This window comes from Conger conger, chromosome 15 (genome assembly GCF_963514075.1).
Source record: "Conger conger chromosome 15, fConCon1.1, whole genome shotgun sequence".
In the NCBI taxonomy this organism is placed as follows: Eukaryota; Metazoa; Chordata; class Actinopteri; order Anguilliformes; family Congridae; genus Conger; species Conger conger.
The window spans coordinates 25,558,331-25,582,868 of record NC_083774.1 but is presented as its reverse complement, the minus strand read 5'-3'; the positions used below and the strand labels follow the sequence as shown (position 1 = coordinate 25,582,868).

At 48.9% G+C, this 24,538-nt stretch overlaps 1 protein-coding gene across 1 annotated transcript in view; it reads left to right on the top strand.

Moving 5' to 3' along the window:
* The first annotated feature begins 529 nt into the window (after positions 1-529).
* otud7a (OTU deubiquitinase 7A) overlaps positions 530-24,538 on the top strand; it is a 37,430-nt gene continuing 13,421 nt past the window's right edge. The window contains exons 1-8 of the mRNA XM_061222858.1: positions 530-678; positions 11,455-11,634; positions 12,078-12,296; positions 15,922-16,023; positions 16,217-16,344; positions 18,210-18,322; positions 21,778-21,905; positions 23,053-23,202. Of these exons, the coding sequence (XP_061078842.1) occupies positions 594-678; positions 11,455-11,634; positions 12,078-12,296; positions 15,922-16,023; positions 16,217-16,344; positions 18,210-18,322; positions 21,778-21,905; positions 23,053-23,202 (1,105 nt within the window). The 5' untranslated portion in view covers positions 530-593. The remainder of the gene's footprint in view (positions 679-11,454; positions 11,635-12,077; positions 12,297-15,921; positions 16,024-16,216; positions 16,345-18,209; positions 18,323-21,777; positions 21,906-23,052; positions 23,203-24,538) is intronic.

The following is a 24,538-nucleotide window of genomic DNA, read 5'->3' as shown; positions in this document are numbered from 1 at the left end:
GTGAGAAGCCCAAAATGCACTTGAGATAATGTGACAGTTTTCTTCGATATCTAGCTTGTGAATGGTGTTTTGCAGTCACCTATGATGTGAGGGTTTGAGTGTGTGTGTGTGTGTGTGTGTGAGTGAGTGAGTGAACAAGGTTGTGTGTGTGTGTGAGTGAGTGAGTGAGTGAACGAGGTTGTGTGTGTGTGTGTATGTGTGAGTGTTGAGGTTGTGTGTGTGTGTGTTGGGTGTGTGTGTGAATGAGTGAGCTTGGTTGTGTGTGGTGTGTGTGTGTGTGAGTGAGCGTGGTTGTGTGTGTGAGTGAGTGAGCAAGGTTGCGTGTGTATGTGTGGGGGTGAGTGAGGTTGCGTATGTGAGTGCAAGTATATGGTGTGTTGGTATGTTTTTGTGTGTATGTGTGTGTGTGTGAGAGAGAGAGAGAGAAAGAGAGAGAGAGAGAGGGAGTGTGAGTTTTGAGTGTGAGTGTGTTAACTGTTCTACTGTGCAGCTGACCATCTCCCTTGCTCTCCTCTCTCTGCAGATGACCGAGTAAAAGCCTGGCGACCACAGAGGCTACGGCTGCTCGCTGGGCAGCATATCCACATGGTCACATGACTCTGGACATGGATGCGGTCCTGTCAGACTTTGTTCGGTCCACAGGGGCGGAACCTGGTCTGGCAAGAGACCTGCTGGAAGGTAAGATTGAGAATCCGCCCAATGATCTCTCTCCACCTCAGCTGATGTGTGGTTGGCATTCTGGTACAAAATGGCCGCCATGCATCACCCGGCTGGGAGCTGTGTATGGCGGTGGTTCAGATTAGATTGGCCGCTTTTCTGTGAGGGGCATTGTGAAGTTTTTTAAAAATCCTGAAAGGTTCAATATTAATTCAATTTTGTGAAATTGTCAAGAGGCCGTCTCCAGTCTAGGGTCCATATTGATTGGACCAGTATTTTGCCGGAGCTCCATAACCCATGAATGCTAGTTCTGTAGGAACCCCCCCCACCCCACCCCCTAAATCAAAGAACTAAAAGCCTGGAAGTTGCCTCATTCCTCTTGTGGTCTGTAATGAGATCTCAGGCATCTGTATATTTATGGCTGTTTAACTCCTACGAGGCCGATGGACCAGTTTTTAAACTCACTCCAGAATTTGATATAACTCATAACAACAGCGTTACCTGTCCCGTTTCCTGGCTAGCCGCTGTATGTTGTTTGTTGTTTGTTGGTATTATGCCTCTGATGCAGTGATTAGCATCCAATCAGATATGGTGCCTCGGGGAGGTAGACATGAGAGTTTTGATTAGACCAATTAGGTGAGTAAGCGGGGGCGGGGCTTGCCGGTGTGCTCTCTCTAGCATCGAACAGCGGTTCGCAGGCGTGTTTCGCCGATGCATGGAACGGCGTCTGAGCTGTGCGCACCATTAAAACGCACGCTAGGGATGGGCGCTGCAGGGAATGGACACGTCCGCACTCGCCAAGGGCCTCTAATCTCACGGCATTAACACATTAAGCTGACACCAGAGCCCAATTTCGGCTGGAAAACAGGCACCGGGGGAGATGAAAAGGGCTCGTATTTTTTTCTGGAAATGGCCTGCCGCACGTCACCCTCTGTGCCTCACTGCAAACTGTCATCGGCTGTGCCTTTTAGGCTCCGTTACGGGCGGAAACGGGCACACGCGTATCACAGTCTGTTGTTTGCAGTCCTACCACCGGCCTAATTATCAAATGCGTCATAATAGAGAAGAACAGGGACAAGAAGGCGTCGTGTTATTCTTATGCACTGCACGTGAGTGTAGTCGTGTTTGGCAGTACACGAGAGATGACGAGATAACGGGCAGAATACTGTAACGTGTGGGGTTTCCAGAGACTGGTAGTCAGGGCCTTTGTCATCAAGGGTGTGGGGAGGAAGTGGCTCCCCACCGCTCTTCCTGTGGTGCCAGGCTTGCCGAGGCCTGGGCCTAACTGTGCACTGAGAGGCCTGCTTAACTTAAAGGCTGGTTTATACTCCACCGTCGGGCGACATCGCTGGTCGCACTGACATTTGGTTAACAGATCGTAGATTAAATATATTTTAAATTAAACAACGACCATGGTCAATGTCGAGCGACATTAGAACGTTCATGAACATTCTGCGATTTCAGTCGAGCAAAGGAGTATAAACCATCCTTAAGACTGCCATAGGAGACCCCTGCTCCCAATTCCAGCCCTAATTTAGGATCTGGGTACCTCCCAGTACACTCATAATAAGGTATAACACTCATTCACTCCATAAAACACACAGAAAGCCAAACTGTGGGTGATGTGAGTCACCAGTGTTTCACTGTGAATGCTCCTACCTGTAGCTCATATTCGGTGGATTTATAACAGTTTACAGTTTTAAAATATTTACTGAGGCAATTCCGGCTGGGTACCTGCTGTCGGGGGTACAACTGAAGTGCCCCACTGCCTGGTATTCAAAGTCCGTAACTGCAAGCTAAGTTCTTTATAGGCACTGTTTCTAGCAGACCTGGGTGAATAACGTAATACTTTCCTGTGCTTGACTGATCTTGCCTGATGCAATTGAGCCAACCAAGAAGCTCAGAAGGTGGGGGTTTGCACTTTTTGGGAATATTTAATAGGTTTTGAACAGACCAACAAGCTCAGTAAAGTGTAGAAAAGTATTTGAACCCAAAACAATTATCTAAACAACCCAGGTCAGGTCACTAGATTTGGTCCGGCACTGTCATGTCTTTCAGCCAAGCTTTTACACAATGGATCTTCCGCACTGTCCATACCTGCCCCTGGTCTGTGAATGTGTGCGTACCTGCCCCTGGTCTGTGAATGTGTGCGTACCTGCCCCTGGTCTGTGAATGTGTGTGTACCTGCCCCTGGTCTGTGAATGTGTGCGTACCTGCCCCTGGTCTGTGAATGTGTGCGTACCCGCCCCTGGTCTGTGAATGTGTGCGTACCTGCCCCTGGTCTGTGAATGTGTGCGTACCTGCCCCTGGTCTGTGAATGTGTGCGTACCTGCCCCTGGTCTGTGAATGTGTGCGTACCTGGTCTGTGAATGTGGTGTGAGAGGTATCCTGCTAGTAGCCAGGCGCCTAGAACAGCAACATGAGAGAGCTTCCGCTCCACAGCTGCAGCCCAGCTACTCCAGAGCGGTTATGAATGAGCGTTAGTCACCCGCTAATGGACTTTTAACGGCCCTCTCAGCTGACATGTCACCGTGTGCTCAGCTGCTCTGTGCGTGAGGCAGAGGGGTGCTGGGGGAGCGCTCCCCGCTCCCTCAATGAAAGGTGATTGTTTACATTGTAAAGTAAGAACAAAATCAAAATGGTGGACACGGTCTGTAACCCCAAGCTGTTCGCACACAGTAAGGGCTATCGGCTCTGTAATTCACTTTGTGGTCCGAGTCCTGGCAGGTCTGATAGAAATTCTTGTGTGAAAAGCAGAAATAATCAGAATTCTATCTTTATTGAAACCAAGCAAGCCTTTTTTTGTCTTCCTTACCCTCAGCTAGGCACCTTGCAAAGTCAAAACAAGGAATTCTGAGGAGTGTTTTCGAAGAAAGAGCAACCCCACAGACTGCTTAAAAAACAATCTCTGCACCCTGAGAGATGTCATATCCCTGGGATGCTAATTCAGATTCCATATGACATTCTCAACATTTTTCACCGTGCGGTTATGTAACATACTGTAGCCCACAAGGCTGGTGAAAAAAAAAAAAAATCGAAACAAAAAAAAAAACACAGAACTAGGCCGCTTCCAGGAAAGCAAAAGCCGATTTATTGTTATCATCAAACGCACATGTTCATAAAGTCTGCAGGAGGGAAATATATTCCCAGCATATTCAGTCTGTCCTTTGTCATCTTATCCCTCCTGAAATTTTACATGGGAGCTCTTACATGTATAGGCTGTGAAGTCTCTGGTAACAGTGGCAGTGAGAGGGCTCAGACTGCAGTAGCTTGCAGGAGTACACTGTCAGTGCAGAGGCAGCCTGTGTGAACAAAGGACTGGGAGCATTCGCAGCGGCGTTTGGGGAAGAAATAAAGCAGACACATTTATCTAACAGGACTAAAAGGGCTCATCAGACTGGGGCTTTACTGTGCCTGCTGGCAAGGAGCTTTCTCCTGGCCGGCGTTAATCGTGGAGTGGCCCTGGGGAACGGCCGTCTCCACGCGCCGGGTCAGAATTCGGTGACCGGGCGGCGGCTCCTCCGCCTCCCGCCGAGAAGAATCCTCAAGGTCGCGGGGCACCCCGCCGCTTTATTGGGGATTTATTTTGTTTGTGTGACCGCTACGCGACCTCTGTTACGCACGCGCCGGGCGCGCCTGGGCGAGAGGGGCTTCTCTGTGAACGCCGACCTGGGCGGCCATTTATCTTGAACCAACTGTAAGCACTATTGTTAAACAACAAGAGAACAACGCGCTCTTTGACCGGTCGATGCAAGACGGTGCTCGGGATCAAGAGACATCGCTCTAGTCTTCTCTCAGGCTCTCGGCTCTGTCTGAGAGGGCCCTTACGGGCCGACACAGCCTCTCATAAAGTTCTCAACCCTCGTGAGTCCACACACAGTGATGTAATGACTCCAGATTCACACGAGGCCTGGCACTGGGTGTGCGTGCGGTGCTACTTCCTGTTGGCGGAGCTCACAGGCAGATGAGGGCATGCCGGCTCCGCCCCAGCGCATGGTTCTGGCCGCTAGCCGCTAGCCGCTGCCACGGCTCACAGCACACCCCATTTAATAACAAGCGCCCCGGAGCTTCTTCAGTGCTTCGTGTCCCGATCCGAAATGTCTCACAAAGCTTCCGGAATGTGCCGCCCGCACTGGGGGTGAGGCGTGCAGGCCCGGGTGGGCACGGATGGCATTTTGACGCTGGTGTGCGATGCTACAGCAGCAGAGCGGTCAGGCGGTTTGGGTCCCGTGTCCAGCGCTGTCGGACTGATGAATGGTATCAGCGGCCGGAGGGATCGGCATCCCTTTGGCATCGATCAGCGGCTTCCCGCCGGGGGTTTCTCCTCCGTGGGGCCCGGCGTTCTGGCCCCTGGCCATCCCGCTGAGCCGTGAGCAGCGCTGCTCCACACCTCAAACGTACAATTCAGAGCATTTCTGAAGACTGACAAGCTCAGTAAAGTGTAGAAAGGTATTTGAATCCAAAACAATTATGTAATTGACCCGGTCTGGGTCAATTACATAATTGAGCATGCCAGCACTATCAGCGCTAAGAAGCCTCAATGTGCCTCCTCTTTTAACAGTGTGAGAACCGGTAAGAGATTCATTCATCTGTCTGCTCGGGGCCGACGACGTCGTATCAGTGGTAACTGATACGCACGCAAACCGATACGCTTCCTCATCCATCACTGTCAAATATATGCTGATGGTCTTCAGGAAAAAAATATCTAGTTCATATGTTCAGAAGTTCCTCAGATAATTGTTTGGAGAACAGCTGTGGGGGGCCTTTAAATGTAAAACACTGCCCTCTAGGGGTGAAAGTAACTGGCACAGGGGTTAATAAACTCACTCACAGATTATCTCCTGGAAAAGCACCGGAAAGGCACATACAGTCAAAACAGTGGGATTTGCAAAGCAATCAGAAGGTGCTTGTTGTCAAGAAGCCACTAGTTTTGAGTTTGTGTACCTCTGGTATATACCCATACATTGGCATAATTTTCCAAATTGCATTTGGAATGTTCTTGCAAAAATGAAGGGAGCAGGCTATATTATGTTAATTAGGTTAAGTATTCCAGCTAATTGACAAAGGCCTTTTACAGCAATGCTATTAACAAAAAAATCACGAGCTCCAAAAAGCTGTTGTTGAATCATCGCAGGTGGTGGCCTATATAAAGGCAGTAGAATGTGGAAATGTGCCGTTGACTGTGGCAGCTGTAATTGCTGAAAGCACTGTCAACAAATCTGGGTGCGTTTTACCGACTCACACCGGTGTGGGGAATTAGAGTCACACTCACTCCACAGACCTGTCAAGGACACTCATCACGGTGGCCATGGCAACTGCTTCTGTGTCAGGCTCAGAATGAGGGAGAGATGGGGCCAGTTTGAATTAAGCAAGCAACACCACACCAAAACATCATGCGTTTTTTGCGAATAAGGATTCATTCAGATGAAACGATTCAATTATATCTATCAGCGTGACTGAGCAAGCACGACTAAAGCCCAACGCACCAGGATGTGTCCTTTGTTTTTGCATTAAAAAGTTCTGTCTTTTCAGACAAAGGGGTTATATAATAGGGAAAGTTATATTTATTCACCAAAACTTTGCATAATTTTCACTGTGCAATAGTAAAAAGGGCTTTTGCAACTGTCATCTTAGGTTTTCTGAGAGACCCTTTGAATGTGTCGAAGTAAAATCGACTATAACAAATTGTTCATGGTGCGCATACTTGTAGACACTGATTGGAAACAGGAAATGCTTCCTTTAATGTGGCGAGAGTACTGTGTGTGGGATTGTACCGGGTGGCCGTTGGATTAAAGCGTTAATTGCATTTCAGTTTCGGCTCGCTTAATGACGCGGTCATCAATACGGCGGATCCGATTTGCATCGATTGGTTCCGGGTTTCTGCGGCTGGTGATGCGAGGTTTCGCATTCAGAGCGCGGCAGCGCCCAGCCCGTCTGTGGGGCTCGGGCAGAGAAGGCGAACTCTGTATCAGCCACGGGGCGAACTCTGTATCAGCCACGGGGGCGAACTCTGTATCAGCGACGGGGGCGAACTCTGTATCAGCCACGGGGGCAAACTCTGTATCAGCCACGGGGGCAAACTCTGTATCAGCCACGGGGCGAACTCTGTATCAGCCATGGGGGCGAACTCTGTATCAGCCACGGGGGCGAACTCTGTATCAGCCACGGGGGCAAACTCTGTATCAGCCACGGGGCGAACTCTGTATCAGCCATGGGGGCGAACTCTGTATCAGCCATGGGGGCGAACTCTGTATCAGCGATGGGGGCGGATCAGATAGCAAGGACATGGACAGGACGAGGGAACCGGCACGAATGACTAAAGGAAGAAAAGGAGAGGAACTTTGTTTGTGCCCAAAGGGAGGGGGTGTACGGAAACTAAGATGGACACCCTGATCTAAAGTTCAGAACCTGCCATTTCTCATCTGTTTGTTCTGGCTCACCCCCCATCACATGATGCTGTGAGAACATCACATTCCCTCACTTCCTGTGATCCTCCTGCACAGTAGTGATATAGCCACTGACTTTTGATTCCACCATTTGCCTTAGCATCACTTATAGATAACTGCTTTTCAATAATTCGATTTCTGAATATTCTGTGGCTCCCTGAGATGGAATATGAAAATAATTGAATAATTGAAGGCCCCACCCCAAGCCCTGTATGAATCACCAGCTCTTTCTGTGTAATAATCAAATACTGTATATAAGTATGTGATATTTGACTAATCCAATGTATTTGGATAATCTAATCTAATTTCCAGGCTACTGCATCAGTATTGTTCAGGAAGGTTTTGTAAGCATTCTTCTCCTATCAACAGCACCTTGGCTTGTGTATACCAGCCAGCAGGGCGGCGCTGTTAGACTGGCATTGTTGGTGAAAGATGCAGCGGTGCCCTCTTGCTTATGGGCTGTGCTGCTATCACACCGAGCTGAGGCAGGGCCCCAGGCTAAAGATCTCTTAAGTCTGCTGTCTTATTTTAGCACTGTCTGTCAGCAGCTGCCTCTGCGCACACAGATGAGTGGCATAAGATTGCAGGAGCGTGTCTAACCATTCACTCTGTATGTATGGCCGTGACGTTTTATTCCTATACATTTTTATCTATAATAAGAACCATTTTTTTGGTTTGTTTCCGTGATTCTTTTCTGATCACACACATCTAAAGCCTTTCCTTCACCTGGCCATTCTCACTGCTTGGCTCAGTCTGAAATCAGGCATTTTGGATTCAACACATATGCACACACACACACTCACTCTGAGGACTGTGTGTGCGTGTAGCTGTAAATTCGGGTGTTAGTGTGCATACTTGTGCGTCTGCAGCAAGTGTGGCGCACATGAATATGTTTGTGTGCGCATGTGTAGTGTGCAGTATGCGTCTCCCTCAGACCTGCTTGTACCAGTCCCAGTAAAGTAAAATCTCCCACCATAATCCGCCACTTATAAAGAAGCAAACATACTTAAAAGCCCTAAACAGAGTAACACATGGAGCGAGGTGCGTCTGCACGCTCAGAGTACTGTTATTGTTGGGAAGCTGACATAACGTCTCAGCCTGTTTTTGTCTACGCCAGTTATACATCCAGTTCCTGCCAACTGCGTACAGGAAGGCTGCCGACCGATAAATACTGCCATCAGCAAACTGAGGGGCCTTTTGGGTAAGCCCTGCTGATGGAGCGCTGGAGACAAACCAGACACCGCCCTCCCGTTCTCCATTCACAACCCAGCCCACGGTCCATTAACGGCACTTTACCCAAATGAAGCACGTCAACAACGGCATCACGATTCACCGCCCAATCCGGCAAATCGAATAGATGCAACACGGCTCTACTTGATGATAGTGACGCTGACAGCATGTGTAACTGCCCCTAAATTAGTTTGATTGGCACTTCCGTCATCCAATGGTATTGGCTGGCCTCTGTGTTTATTCAACTCTGATTGGGTAGTGCTCACCCACCTGTCAATCACTTTTTATATTAACATAGCGAATAATCATAAACCATCAGGTCTGTTCTTATTTTATGATACATGGTATTATAATGGGAGTGTTACCTGGTGGTGCTGTGAGGGAAGAGCGAGGATGTGGTGAACAGATGCAGTAAGAGGCTGATCTCAGGTCAGTGGTGAGGGTGGGTCTCATGGATAGATGCAGTGGTGGTGGCTGATCTCAGGTCAGCGGTGAGGGTTGGTCTCGTGGATAGATGCTGTGAGCCAAGCTGATCTCAGGTCAGTGTGAGGGAGAGCAGATGGCAGCTGAAGGAGTCCTGAGGTGGTGATCATGTCCTGTTTGAGGAGCTGTCACTCTCCCAAAGCTGACTGCAGTGATCTCCTCCCCCTCCTGCTCACAGTGAATGATAAAGACCAGCCTCATTTGATACAAGGCACAGCGCAGATTAGTTACCAGTGAAGTGTGTCTTAACATGTACTGTGTGTGTGTATGTATGTATGAGTATGTGTATAAATGTAGGCATGTGCATGTGTATACTTGTGTGTATGTGTATGCATGAATATTTTTGCATTTGCCCACACACAAGTATACACGTATTTACACTGTGTACAGTGCATTTGTATATGAGTGTGTATATTTGCATTCATGGGTTTGCATGTCCACACATGCACATGCTGACTGTGTGCGCAAATGTGTATGTACACATACGAGAGTGAGAATCTGTACGTCTGAGTATGTTCATATGCTCATGTCATGTGCTTATGTGCGTGGGCGTGTGTGAGCTTGTTTGTGTGTGAGTGGCAGTATGACAGAGTATCTGGGTCATGGGTGGTTGCAGGCTCAAATCCAGGGTGAGGCACTACTATAGTGCCCATCACTGACACTCTTTACTCCACACACGGGAGTAAATATCCAGATGTATAACTGAGTAATGTGTAAAAACACAGATCTTTGTTTGGCCACCCTGGACAAGCAAATGAGTACCGTAAAGGCTGGATGTGGAATGAGGTGCCATCTAGTGGCTGTAAACAGTGTTTGCATATTCCACTGTCTTCAGGGTTTTAGTTTTTCATAAATTCATCTGAAATACTTATGGTTTTCTAACTGTACATCTACTATCTACTAATGACTCAGATTTGCCAAAATCTGAGATAGAAAAAAATATTTAACTATAGTGGAAGTATGCAGAATATTTTGTTCACATTTTCCGTCCCATACAGAATCATGATACCATTTTCTTCAAAGGGTCCACAGACATACATACATCATGCTCCATGGAAGATTTTATGCGTTTTCCGTGCTCTTCTGTATGTCTGTGCTTTGACTATTGTTGCACTATATAATGAATCTATTTTCAGAATTCTCACTCCCCCCCTCTCCCTCTCTGTGCAGATTGTATCTAATCTATACCGCTGGAGAGAAAGCCACATCTTTTTATCGCTGTGGGATTGTACTTGGCCCGGTGTGTGGGAGGCAGAGGTGGAAAGGACGAGAAAAACAGATGCTAGTCTCCTGTTTTCATAGCATAAAATGTAAAAAGTAAATGAGCTCCCTGGTCGTTCGGCGAGAGAGGTTTTGTAGGCCAGTGATGATCTGACTCAGCGCGTGGACGGACACTCAGACATAATCGCGCCTCAGCAGGGTGGCGAGGCCCGCTAGGCCCGTGCTGGCTTAAGGGGGAGGAGCTGCTCGGCGGCCATTTTAGATTGGCCCACTTTTGCCACCGTGAGCAGGAAGTTTTTCACTCAGAAATATTGCCCTTTGTCGCCTGTCCGCTGGCTGGTCTTTTATATCTGTCCACCAACTGCTTTTATGCTTCCGGCCAGAGTTAGTATTTACCGGAGAAAAGGGGTTATTTTGATGTTCCGTTTTCTGCCGTGTAGTTTCTAATCAGCTTGCTTTGTAAATAGAATATCTGCCAACCGCTTTCACAAGTTTTTTTTTTAACCAGGTTTATGCAAATACCACACTGCTTGAGTCAATGGTATGCAATATAACACGGGCTGAGCTGTCAGCGTGTATAAAATCCAGTTTAATCCAGTCGACTTTCCTCAGTACTGAATATTGATGGCAGCCGGAGGCTAACCCAAACCTTATTTTTTATGTGATGGCAATGGCAGCTTGGTAAAAGGCTTCTGAATAGCTCTGCTTCAGTCACTGTCTGGGCAATATGGTAAGTTATGCAAGTTCCTGCATAAGGCATACAGCAAGGTCTGGATACTGTGCTTTAAATTCCAACTATGCCAGTTTGACCAACTTGAAAATTCAGCTGGTCATAAACTTGCCTAGCTGGGTATGAGCTGGTCATCAAGCATGGCCAAGCTGGTCATAATGCTGGTCTAGCTGGTCAACCAGCTAGTGCTGGTAGCTTGCAGAGCTGGTAGCTGGTCAAACCATGTTAAGTTTGGAGCTGGTCTGAACATGGTCTAAACCATGTTGAGCTGGGAGGTGGTCTGAACTAGTAAACCAGCTAAACCATGTTGAGCTGGGAGCTGGTCTGAACTGGTCAACCAGCTAAGCCATGTTGAGCTGGGAGCTGGTCTGAACTGGTCAACCAGCTAAGCCATGTTGAGCTGGGAGCTGGTCTGAACTGGTCAACCAGCTACCAGCTGTTTGCGAATAAAGGGTAGCTGGGCATGATGTTTACTTGTATTCTACCTGTTTTCATTATTTTACCTGTATTCTACCTGTGTTTTCATTATTTTACCTGTATTCTACCTGTGTTTTCATTGTTTTACCTGTATTCTACCTGTGTTTTCATTATTTTACCTGTATTCTACCTGTTTTTCATTATTTTACCTGTATTCTACTGGTATTTTCCTTCTTTTAACTGACTTTTACCCCTGTTTTACTCATGCAGGTAAAAACTGGGATGTGAGCGCGGCTCTCAGCGACTTTGAGCAGCTCCGGCAGGTTCACACTGCTAACCTGCCCCAGGTCTTCAATGAGGGCCGCTACTACAAGCCCGCGGAGCAGGACACGCCCCAACACCTCCCCAAGGTGGAGCGACCGTGCCAGAGGCAGGAGGACAACGCTCAAGGTGTCGCACCTGTCCCTCACTGTTCCTTCCTCATGGCTTTCTATCTCAGGGTTTTATCATTTCTCCAAAAATCATCATATTGTATTATTATGCCTGACCAGTGGAGTTTGCATGTTCATGTGGGCATCATCTGGGTACTCTGGTTTCTTCTCACAGTCCAAAGACATTGAAAGTTTAGGTTAATTGGAGAGTCTAAATTGCCCATTGGTATGCGTGTGCGAGTGGATGGTGTGTGTGCTCTGCTATTGGTGACCTGTACAGGGTGTATTGCTGCTTCTTGCCCGATGCATGCTGGGATATTTTGCGTGACCCTGACTAGGAATAGGAGAGATAGATAATCAATGGATGGATGTCTGACCATTCACTTCAATGTCCTCAATCAACACCAGCATGCATCTTCACTGCTTCCTACGTGTTCGGGCACGTTCCTCTCGCCCCTCCAGAGAAGCGGCTGTCGCGGGGGATCTCCCACGCCAGCTCGGCCATCGTGTCCCTGGCGCGCTCGCACGTGGCCGGGGAGTGCAACAGCGAGCAGCTGCCCCTGGAGATGCCCATCTACACCTTCCAGCTGCCCGACCTCAGCGTGTACAGCGAGGACTTCCGCTGCTTCATCGAGAGGGACCTCATCGAGCAGGCCACCATGGTGGCCCTGGAGCAGGCCGGTGAGCGTCCGCGGCTTCCGGAAAAGATCTCTCCCCTCCTTCCCATCTGTGTGCTGCCTCTGTGCCAAGCTGTGTACAGGGCATGTCATATTGCTCATCACATCCACTGATTAACATGGCCAGACTGTGTCATTTACACTTGCATTTCAAACAGCATGCTGAGACTGCAAGTGCTCGAATAGATTGTACAGGTGATGAATAAGGCATGAAATTGGCCAATACGTCGGCTTCGAAATGTGCTGACAATGTGCTGGCTTTGAAACAGTGCCTGTGTAATTCGCCTGCAGCAAGTCTAGGACTTATGTCTGCGGAGAATGTTACGAGAGCGCCAAAAAAGATTTTACAGAACAAACCACATTTCCTTTTGACACGATAATGGAGGTGGTTAGAGGTACCAAGCTCAAATCCTGGCTGAGGCCCTTTCTGTGTGGAGTTTGTGGGTTTCCTCAAGGTACTCCAGGTTTCTCCCACAGTCCAAAGACATGCAGGTTAGGTTAAATGGAGAGTCTATATTGTCCATGGGATATGAATGTGTGAGTGAATGGTGTGTGTGCCCTATGATGGACTGGTGACCTGTGTGTATTTCTGCCTTTCACCCAATGTCTGCTGGGATGCTGTGACCTTGACCAAGGGGTTTATAAAATGGATGGATGGATGGATGGATAATGGAGCCCATTACTGTAGCAGTACTATGGGTGTAGTCTCAGGGGTCTTTGAAGGCATTCGATGATGCCTAAGAGTGCCTGACCTTTGAACATGGCCTTAGCTAAGCTTTTAGCACCAAGTGTCACATTTCTAATCTCTTCTCGTTTGAACAGACAGTTTAGACCACATGTTTAGACATATCCCTTCACCAAGATGTCAGCAATAAGCATCTGCTTCAGTTCCTAAGAAGCATCGCTTCCTTTAAGTGTCTCCAGGTTCCATCAATCCCCCTGCGCAGAGGGTTGTTTGGCTAATGTGGCTCCGCTCACAAATAAGCTCAGGCCCAATCTCTTCACTCCGCAAAATGAGCAAGTCAGAGCAGCAACTCACAGCTGCTTCTTCCAGTGACACTTCACAGATTAAGATGGGAATTAAAAAAGGCTTTTCGATCAGGCATAAGAAATCACATTGGTTAGCAAATAAGGAACGCTCATTAGTTCAGCTGTGTTTGTGCTGCTGAGGGAGTTGTGTCTGCCCTGCGGTGAACTCAACCACAGTCTTGCATTGTTGCAAATTATTGCATCGTATTTTACCATAATAAAATAAATAATGTTCAATAAAAAACATTCAGCACAAACTGTATTGAGTGTTTAAATACTGCTCTGAATGCAAAGCGGGTTCAGTCTTGTAATGAACCTAGAACACACAGGCTACTGGATTTCACACACACACACACACACACACACACACACACACACACACACACACACACACACACACACACACACACACACACACACACACACACACACAAATAGAAAAAACTCTGTTGGTCCACAGTTGGAACCTATATTACCACACAATGGAAAAAGGAGGTACACTGAAGGTACATCTGAGATATTTAACCTCACAGTTGGAGCTGGATAGAAGCAGGACCCTGAGAGTTGGGTTACATACAAACATTACACAATTACACCCAAGATACATTTCAAAATCACCACCCCTGCCTCACAGGCAGCAAGAGCCTCTCATGGGGCTCAGGTGTGTGCTGCAGTTCCACTGCTGATAAGATGCCATCAAAAATAAATAGCTAGTGCTTCAGCAGACCATGCAAAGCAAGGCACCTCTATCAGATGGGTAACAGCGAAATCACAAATGAACATAGGTTTCCTGCTGGAAAAAAAAAAACAGCTCAAGCTAGGTTTGAAACAGCTGGTAGCTGTTATTTCAAGCAGGTCATAGCTGGATTTTACACCAGTAACTATTAATAGCTGCATTAACTGTCAAGTCCTATTGCCCTCGAGCGAACCTGGCAGCCGCTTCATGTATGAGGAATGTTTTTCATATAGACTACCATAAAACTGTTGTTCTACATTTTGGAAGAACAAACCATTTTTAGAGCTACATGCTTCCATATAACGACGTGCATTACAGGCCGCGTTAATTCGCCATTAAACTGGTTCACATTTAGTAACATTTGCTCAAGGAGCACTTGAATAAAGTAAGTATACTGTGACGTGAGCAATAACTGCCGACAGCAGACTGAATTACCAGATAATAAAGCAATCTACCATTGCTTACTAGCTAGCTGCTAAATAAACGTAAAACGATAGGCAAACATCTTTGCCAACCCTAGCCAAACATGCCATGAACACATAACATGAATGTGCGCTAATGCAAAATTTAACGATATACATTCCACAAATAAACACACACACACACACACACACACACACACACACACACACACACACACACAAAACAGTTTAGAACGCAACCGGACCAAGGCATGCGTGACTGCGCCCTGCAGCGAACAAAACGCCAAATAAACACGATAACAGGCTTTACATGTTCGCTTGCGAGCAACAACAACTTAATAAAAGTTAATAAAAACTGTTTGCATACCTTAATTTCATCTTTTTTTCTCAATTCACTTGAGCCGATTCATTTGTTTGTAGCCGACTGGATTTGACTGACGCTCACGTTGACAGTCCACGACTGGGCGCTATGCGTAAAATGATTTTACTCAATTCATCACTTTGTTGCTGGACAGGGGAATAAATACTCTTCCTATATGTTAATGCTTACCTTACCTGTTAATGTTACCTCATTAATGCATTACATTATTGTAGTAGCAATGAAGCATAAAGCATGGAAAGAAACTTGATTTCTTCCCTGCGTGTCAAAGGCAGGATTAATTAGAAAATAGTTAAATTACCAAGTGGAAATATGAAGAAACTGAATTCCAATGTTTATAGAGCAGGTTGGTTACACACAGCATCTGAAGTGTGAACAAGATGTCAGGGAATATCCTAGAGCTTGGCAAAGCACAAAAATCAGCCATGAAATTTGAAAGCTAAAATAAGAAAGGGGATCCAGCCGGAATCCAGCAGGACACAGCTGTACCTTTGTGTTAACAGTAAGCTCATTATGCTTTAATATGGCATTTCACTCGGCGTGTGGTTTAGTGTGAAAACCTCTCCGTGGTCACAGCTGGGTCGAGGCGGCTCACTATAAAGGAGCCATGGAGTTTGGGGGCGGAGGCGTGGACCTCAGTGTGCCCTCACTGACCCAGGATCAGCAGTATGCTGGCCCACAGCCCACACTAGTGTTCATGTTATGGGGATGGGTCAGGCAGTGTGCGACTGCTTCCTCCACCAGCGCCCTGTAACACGCTCAGGCCCTCCTGCCCTACTGCCTTCACAGCAGGCTCTCCCAGTGGCAGGCCCTCTCAGTGCACACGGGTAAATGATTAATGGCCCTGCAGACAGCTCCAGGAAGCAGGTTTCACATCAGCCTTAATAAAAGGCCTTTTACTGTTACGGTTCCTCCACTTGAAGGGCACTTTGTCGTAGAGAGACAAGCGCTCTGTATCTACCAAGGTACATCCTAGCCCATTTCACACTCATTCTTTGGGCAGTAATATATACAGGGTGAGAGCGGTGGCTGACAATGCTCAATGCTTTTGCCCCATCCGCAGGTCGGCTGAACTGGTGGTCTACCATGTGCACCAGCTGCAAGCGTCTTCTCCCGCTGGCCACCACGGGGGATGGGAACTGCCTCCTGCATGCGGCGTCCTTGGGTGAGCCATAGAGTCTGGACAGAGCAGAGCAGGGAGAGTCTGGACCCAGAGACGCAGGCCTTGAAAGAAGGGCTCCCTCTAGTGCTGAGAGGAGATCACTGCAGTCTGTCCTTCCGGAATTTTCTGCCTTAAGATCAATACCTCAAGATGAATACTAAAGAGTTAATGTGCGTGTGTGTGTGTGTGTTTGCAGGGATGTGGGGTTTCCACGACAGGGACCTGGTGCTGAGGAAGAGTCTGTACGCGATGATGAAGAGTGGGGCAGAGAGAGAGGCTCTGAAGAGGAGGTGGAGATGGCAACAGACCCAGCAGAACAAGGAGGTCAGTGTCCCACCCCTCCCAAAACACACACAGCCCCTCACCCCCATGCCGCACACCCACAGGCACCCACTCACCTGCAGGCCACACACTCACACTGCGCCTACACAACTATCATACATAAACACACCTACACACACCACCCACACCGCTGAAAAACAGCGGAAGGGAGCGTCACCGCCATTTTCACCGTACCCTCCGATTCCACTCTCACACTCACCGGGGAGACTGTTGTACAATATGTTGTTGTAAGTCGTCAAACTTCAGCATAGCAGAACTCCTTTATTAACTCCCAGGAATTGCGGAGACCGTTTAAAATCATTCCAAAACAAACTGTATAATTCATGGCGCATTTATCACAAGCCTGTGAGGAGCCCCAGCTTCCTGAGCGTGGGCTCTGAAGAGGCTTCATGTCTGGGCGCTAATGGAGCAGCGAAACCATGGGTTATGGGTGTGTGAGTGTGGTGATGTAAGCCAGGGTCAGCTCGGGAGAGAGGGGTCTCTGTGAGGACTGGAGCCCTCTTCCTTCCCCCTCACACCTCCATGCCCTGCCACACCCCGGTCTGCCCTGTCTTGCTATGACAAAATCACCCATGTGGGCCACTTGTAACAGGAGGAATGAATTGATGGGGCAGCCAGGAATGACGCTCGGGCGCCTGCAGTGGTGTGCATGCGAAAGAGAGAGCGAGGGGGAGAGAGAGAGAGGGAGAGAGAGAGAGACAGAGAGAGAGGGAGAGAGAGAGACAGAGAGAGAGGGAGAGACAGCGAGAGAGGGGGAGAGAGAGAGAGAAAGAGAGGGGAGAGAGGGAGAGAGAGAGAGACAGAGAGAGAGGGAGAGACAGCGAGAGAGGGGGGGAGAGAGAGAGAAAGAGAGGGGAGAAAGGGAGAGAGAGAGAGAGAGAGGGGAGAGAGATAGAGAGAGAGAGGGGGGAGAGAGAGACAGAGACAGAGACAGAGAGAGAGGGGAGAGAGGGAGAGAGAGAGAAAGAGAGGGGAGAGAGGGAGAGAGAGAGAGAGAGGGGAGAGAGATAGAGAGAGAGAGGGGGGAGAGAGACAGAGAGAGAGAGGGAGAGAGGGGGGAGAGAGACAGAGAGAGAGAGAGAGGGAGAGAGGAGGGAGAGAGACAGAGAGAGGGAGAGAGAGAGGGAGAGAGGGGGGAGAGAGACAGAGAGAGAGAGAGGGGGGGGAGAGAGACAGACAGAGAGAAAGGGAGAGAGAGGGAGGAGAGAGACAGACAAAGAGAGAGGGAGACAGAGAGACATATATAGAGAGGGGGGTCCTTTCACAGACACACACATAAAGCATAGCCTTCAGATTAGCAGCTTGTGGAGCAGGCGGTTGTATCAGCACATATGCACCCATACAGCAGGTGTGCGCATCACAAGACAAAGCAAACAAAAAAAAGTGTTGAAGGCTATATGTGTGCAGATGCTAGCATTGTTCTGTTATGTGTGTTTTATGGGGTGCTGATGTCCTGTGTGTGTGTGTGTGTGTGTGTGTGTGTATAATGACTCTCTATGCAATGAAGGAGAGAATGAAGGGCTATATAGTATATATAAAGAGAGAGCGAGGGGGAGAGAGAGAGAGGGAGAGAGAGAGAGACAGAGAGAGAGGGAGAGAGAGAGACAGAGAGAGAGGGAGAGACAGCGTAAAGTAAAGTAAAAGCAATTTCTCATGGTTAGGCCAAAATGTATAAAGTAGCCTTTAATGAACAAAGCTGAGAATCTGCACTTTGATTACATCTAAATTGTTTGATTACAAATCTAAAATTGTGGCGTACAGAGCTAAATCAAAGGGGGAAAAAAGTGTTTGTCCCAAACATTATGGAGAGTGCTGCGTGTATGTAACGTCTCTCTCTCTGTGTGCAGTCAGGGCTGGTGTACACGGAGGAGGAGTGGGAGAGGGAGTGGAACGACCTTCTGAAACTGGCGTCCAGCGAGCCACGCACGCACTTCAGCAAGACCGGCAACACCAGCGGGGGGTGAGTGTCCCCGCTTGCTCCCCAAAACCCCCGCACCGCTGAAACCCCCGCACCGCTGAAACCCCCGCGCCGCTGAAACCCCCGCACCGCTGAAACCCCCGCACCGCTGAAACCCCCGCGCCGCTGAAACCCCCGCGCCGCTGAAACCCCCGCGCCGCTGAAACCCCCGCGCCGCTGAAACCCCCGAACCGCTGAAACCCCCGCGCCGCTGAAACCCCCGCGCCGCTGAAACCCCCGCACCGCTGAAACCCCCGCACCGCTGAAACCCCCGCACCGCTGAAACGGCACGCTCCGAACCCCCGCCGCCTCTCACTCCGCACGCCAGACACAAAGGGAGGAGGAAAAGAGCAGCGGGGAGAGTGGGAGAGGAGGAGGAGGAAAGCCGGGTGACGGAGGAGGGGAGTGCAGGCGTGGGCTGGGCCTGGGTGGGCCGGGCCTGGGTGACTCGTACGTTTTCCGGGATGGAGATAACGAGAAGGAGACAGAGGGGAAGGGTCGGGAGTATTGTCGTGATCAATCGCTCTGTGTGTGAGTGCGTGTGTGAGTGCGTGAGAGAGAGAGAGAGGGAGAGAGGGAGACAGGGAGATATAGCGAGACAGAGAGAGAGAGAGAGAGAGAGAGAGAGGGAGAGAGACGGAGGGAGAGATAGACAGCGAGAGCGTGAGAGAGAGAGAGTGTGAGAGAGAGTGACTTCAGATCACGACTGTGCTCAATAGCGCGCTTCCTGTGCCTGGGTTGTTGGAGAGTACAGCCAGCATCCCCCACCCCCCCTCCAGCAGCACTAGACTCCTGCAGAGAGCGTCCAGACAGGACCGCATGGCTGGGTTTATTAGAAGTCAATGAAGGCTAACAGCACGGGGCGAGGGGGGTTAGGCATTTGGAGTCAGAGAACTCAATTAATACCCTGACCTTTCCATGGGACTCATTAATAATAGGGACTCTGTGGTCCTGCTCATCCCCCTCCTCCACCCTCCCTGTTATATTAGTCAACTTTTGATGCACTTAAAGAACTGGTGCATGTAGCATAGTGTAGAACACCTCTGAGATTCACTTGTATGAAAATAACCCTTGTTTCTGTTAACGGTGTCAGTGGTTTGGGGTTTGCTTGCATGGACAGTGTGGTAAAAGCCATTCACTGGCAGGCCAGCACGTCAATTAAGAGTGAACTTTGACTGTGAGTAATAGCACTCTTAATTTAACTGGGGTGAAAGTGGCTCAGGAAGGAAGAGCAGTCTGCCGGTTCGATTCCGGCCTGGGTGTGTCAAACTGTCCCTGAGCAAGACATCTAACTCCCAATTGTGTGTTTGTGTGTGTGTGTGTGTGTGTGAATGGGTGAAAGAGAAGCATCAATTGTACAGTGCTTTGGATAAAGGTGTTTACCATTTAACTGATATGGTTTAAAGGCGACGATTCGGTCAGTGTACATTTTTGCAACACTTACAAACGACCCCCCGTCTCTCAGGTCAGAAGATGAAGGAAGGGAAACCACCTCTTCCCTCTGCAGTTTCCTCTATCTCGCTGCAAATCTCAAGCGTGCAGCGAAATAAGCCGCGGTTACAGTCTTCCTGGCCTTGGTGGCAAGGCACTGAACTGAATCAACCTCTCAGAGGAAACAGCTGGGCGTGTCCGTACCAGAACTGAGCGCATCGCTGCAGCGAGTAGCATTCTCTTCCTGTTTACTGGAAACATCTCATTGATGCCGCGCCATGATTCGGTAAACAGCATAGACCCGATGACGACGATGTGATAAACGAACTCGCGGTGATTTCACAGAAACATGCCGTTAGAGGGAAGTCTTCAGCGAAACAGAATGACTGTTATTGCACACTTCCCTAAACTGTAACCACACAAAGAAACCCAGTCCCCAGACAACCTGTGTGTGTGTGTGTGTGTGAGTAACTGCAGTCTGCTGAGCATCCTGGTGTATCAAATCTACTGGGACCGCCCCACCCCTGTACACACACACACACACACACACACACACACTGTCTGAAGCTTAAGTGTGCAGGCACTAGCCCTCTTGCAATAGTAGACTAATCAATCCCCACACTCAGGTCAGAGGCTGAAAGAAGGAAGTGTTTTCATACCAGAATTCCCCCGCTCAGAAACAGCAGCCCAACAATTCATCGGCCGCAGCCAGGGAAATGTCAATACCCAGCGCTTCCGGCATCGGCAGGTTTAGACTGGAATCAAATGGAGACCCTGGCCTACTTTCTAATCACAAATGTTTGGGATTTGTAGCTGATCGTTAGGGCAACAAGGGTTTCATCAAGCGTTTAGTCTAAAGGCGGATTAAGACGCTCAACCTGAATTATTCAACTGTGCTGTGCAGCCAAAGAGTTTCCCAGCACATACTGTATATGAGGGCTAAAGACTTTTCAGATCTTTTAAGGCAGTTTAGTAAAAAACAAAATATCTATTCGTATTAAATAAGATTAGTACCAATATAAATATATGATATACTGTATGTTTACATGTACGTAGGCATTTTATTGTTGCTTTTAAAAGTGTCCTCACTCATGCTATGCTCCTCTGTGCTAAGCTCCACCCACATGCTACGCCCCTCCCCTTTTGCTCTGATCCTCCCCCATGCAGGAGGTGAGTTGTTAGCGCTTCGTCGCTACGGCCCTGTTCACGGAAAAAGCCTGTACGGAGGCCTAAGGAAGAACGGGCGTATTAAAAAGCTCTTAATTAGCATTAATCTGGCAGGCCGGCCGTGTGCGTGAGAGGACTCCATTGTTGTATTTCCCCGGTGGGTAGGCAGCCCGGCTGGGCTGCGGCACGCTCCGCCGGCTCTGGGAAAAAAGCGGCAAATTGCTTTTGTGCCTGGCACAGCGAGCCGGCAGGAACCATGGCGCACATCTGCGCCCGCGGTGCGCGGACGATGGCGCACGGGGGGGGGGGGGGGGGCGCGCTGAGGCGGGGAGGGCAGCCCGAAGCAGGCGGCCGTATCTGCTCAGCGCCCGTGACAGGAACAGAGCTCCCTGCCCCCTCGCTAACCGAGATGAGAGGGGTCTGAAGGCCAGAACAGCCACGGCTGAAGGGACCGGACAGAGGAGGGCTCAGTCACTGAGCCTGAGAAGAGAAGAGCCGTACGGGGTGTTCCTGCTGCAGTATAAGGCCTGGAAATGCTGGTTTTAGAACCTGCGAATCTGCTTCATAACCGGCTGTCGTCAGTGAGATAAACACCTCAGTGCTAACAGTCACCTATAGTAATGTGTAGGGTGTAATAGTCACTGGCTCTCCTGTAGTACTGTGTGAAGTGTAAGGTGTTCGAGGGAGGGTTGCCTTCTGGACCGGGAGGTGGGGTTCTGTCAGGACCCCCTTGTGGACCAAAAATACATCAGTACTGTTATGGTATTAGGTTAAATGCTAATTTAAAAGTACATCACATGATGTTTCTGGGGGCTTGGATTCTACAGGTGAGGTGTAATGGTGTTACATGTGTTCTGCAGTGTGGATAACTCGGAGGACCCTGTTTACGAGAGCTTGGAGGAGTTCCACGTGTTTGTTCTGGCCCACGTCCTGCGCAGGCCCATCGTGGTGGTGGCCGACACCATGCTCCGAGACTCCGGTGGAGAGGGTAAGCACAGCCCAGGGTCTCAGTACTCACTTACTGAGTCTGCTCCCTCTAGTGGTTCGGAGGAGAAACACATCTCTTCATGCACAGACTGGGTGTATGTTTATTTTAATGGTTGACTGCACTTAAGCCACCAGTGTGTAATTTACATTGTAAGTTGCGGACTGAAGCACTAACCAGTCACTCCACAGACACATAATCAACAATAGCCAGTAGTCAGTGCCAATACCAGTTGTTATTCTTACTGTATGGTGTGCATTATTCTTGGAAAATATAACCTCTTCTCAAGAATTTTGGGAAACATGGTATCATCTAATAATTCAATGGAAACACATATTAAAAACACATCAGCTTGCAGCTACAACTACAATCAGAATGGCAGAAGGGTTCCTCCTGAACACACTATTTCAGCCCAGCCGCTCCCACTCGATGGGTTGGGCAGCAGGAGGAGCTGGGTTTTGTGGCTGGTGTAATGGCCGTGGTGCAGGGTAGTTCCCCTTCCTGCCCAACAGTACTGCTCTAATCAGGCCAGAACACACTGGCGCCAGCCTCAGCTGTGGTGCAGCGAGACAGCTTTCCCAATGATCTGCACCTAGCTTGTGGCATGGCACGCACACCCCGCCGGTTGCCCAGACCCAGAAGATTAGGGGAGATTGGGGTCGGTTGTGACACAGGGTCGATTGTTACACAATGTTTTCTGAGCACGAAATTGACACTAAACTGGCCCATTGGAATCTGAGGTGAAAGAGGATGCTTATGGGGGGGTGCAATGTGATTTACAGCAGGCTAGATGGCCGTTGCTTCTGGACAATGGACCCTGTGTCACAACAGACCTCGATCTCCCCTACTCCTCCTCTCCAGCCCTGGGTGCTCGCTGTGAAGAGTGGTGTGGAGGGCAGGGCCCAGTCCTGCTCTTACCGTGTCAAGTGTGTAGCTTCGACAGATGAAGTGTAGCCTGCCAGCTTCATTAAAATAGCCCCATTATGAGTGTCCACCTGGAACACTGAGTTAAGGCTAGCTTGACCTTTATGGCTTCACGTAACCGACTTGAGAATTGGGGTCGTTATTATTCTTGTGCATTATTTTGTCAGCTTTAGCCGGGTCTCATTCTACGCGTGTCATTAAGACGAGTCTCGTTTCTACACGGCAGCCTTTGCTCCCATACCATTTGGAGGCCTGTACCTGCCCCTGGAGGTCCCCCCCAACCGCTGCCACTGCTCCCCTCTGGTCCTGGCCTACGACCAGGCCCACTTCTCCGCCCTGGTCTCCATGGAGCAGAAGGACCAGCAAAGAGAACAAGGTATGTACTCTCAATCTATGAGACCACACGGCCGTAAGCTTTCACCAATCCCAGGACAGAACCAGCCGGGAACAAACTGTTTCAATAACAGCAAAGAGCAAGGTTCAACCTGACCAGTCGATGCACATTAGAGGGTACAAACTGACTAATCACAGCACAAAGCAAATTACTGAGTGTGCCCAACAACAGCGAAAGAACAAGCCGTGATCTGACTGGTAAGAACATAGTGTGACACGAGTCAGAGCACAGATAAAAATACCGACTGACTAATCGGAGCAGAGAGTAAAGTATAGAGTGCTCAATCACAGTGAAACACTGGAGCCAGACACAAGCAAGTAGACATGGCACAGTGAAGTTTGAAACGGACCGGTCTTGGCACAGACGTCTACAGTACTGCTGAAGCCTATATATCAGCTCTGTTTGTGTACTGGAGATGTGTTGGAAACCAAAGATTCACAGAACTACCAGACTTGGAGTGTGGCACACAGACCCAGCTCAAATTCGGCATCAACCAAAAGCAGTGTCTCAGCTATTCACTAATTGCCTAATAAGGTGATCATTTAGGCTGTCAACGGACTTGTGACTGGGAGTCAAATTTCTGCTTATACTTTCTAGGCATTTTCACACTTCGATGGCACTTTTCACAGTGAAAGCCATAACTGCTCACAGTGGTTTTGGGAACTTTGGAATAAAAATAACTTTGGACCAAAGGACAAACGTACTCCCGCGCCCTCAGAATGCATTCCAGTAACTAAAGCTCCATTGACCCAGTGTGCAGTCTCCAAGTGCAGCCTATAAACTGTTATCTAAAAAAGTCTAAAGGGGTTCTGGCTTTAAGAATGATGGATGAACTGAGGCTGCCTGGCACGCCTCTTCCTGCACCAGAGCCGCTGGCCAATAGGAGTCCCCCGAGGTCAGCGCAGGCTCGGTTGCCAGTGTGGGCCAGGCTCCAAACCCCTCTGTCCGGGGAGTTTCTGCTGCTGGCTGAGCGGACGGGCCCTGGTGTCTGGTTTCACAGGACAATCCGGTTTGGGTCAGCTCCAGTCCTGATAGCGTCTGTCATGTTACCGCCAAAACCGCAACTGCCAACTGCTACAGAGACATGAGAGAAAATCTACAGGGACGGAAGAGGGGATGTCCCTTCCGGGCTTACAAGCAAAGTCATCTGTGTACCATTATGTGACAAGACTTTGGGGACAAATTATAACCATTCTTTTGTTTTCAAATACTGGAAAGGAATACCCTGCGTAAACCAACAGAGGGTGCTGCCCTCGCCACACAACACACAATAATTTCATAATTATTCAGAAAATAATAATTACAGATAATTTCGTGG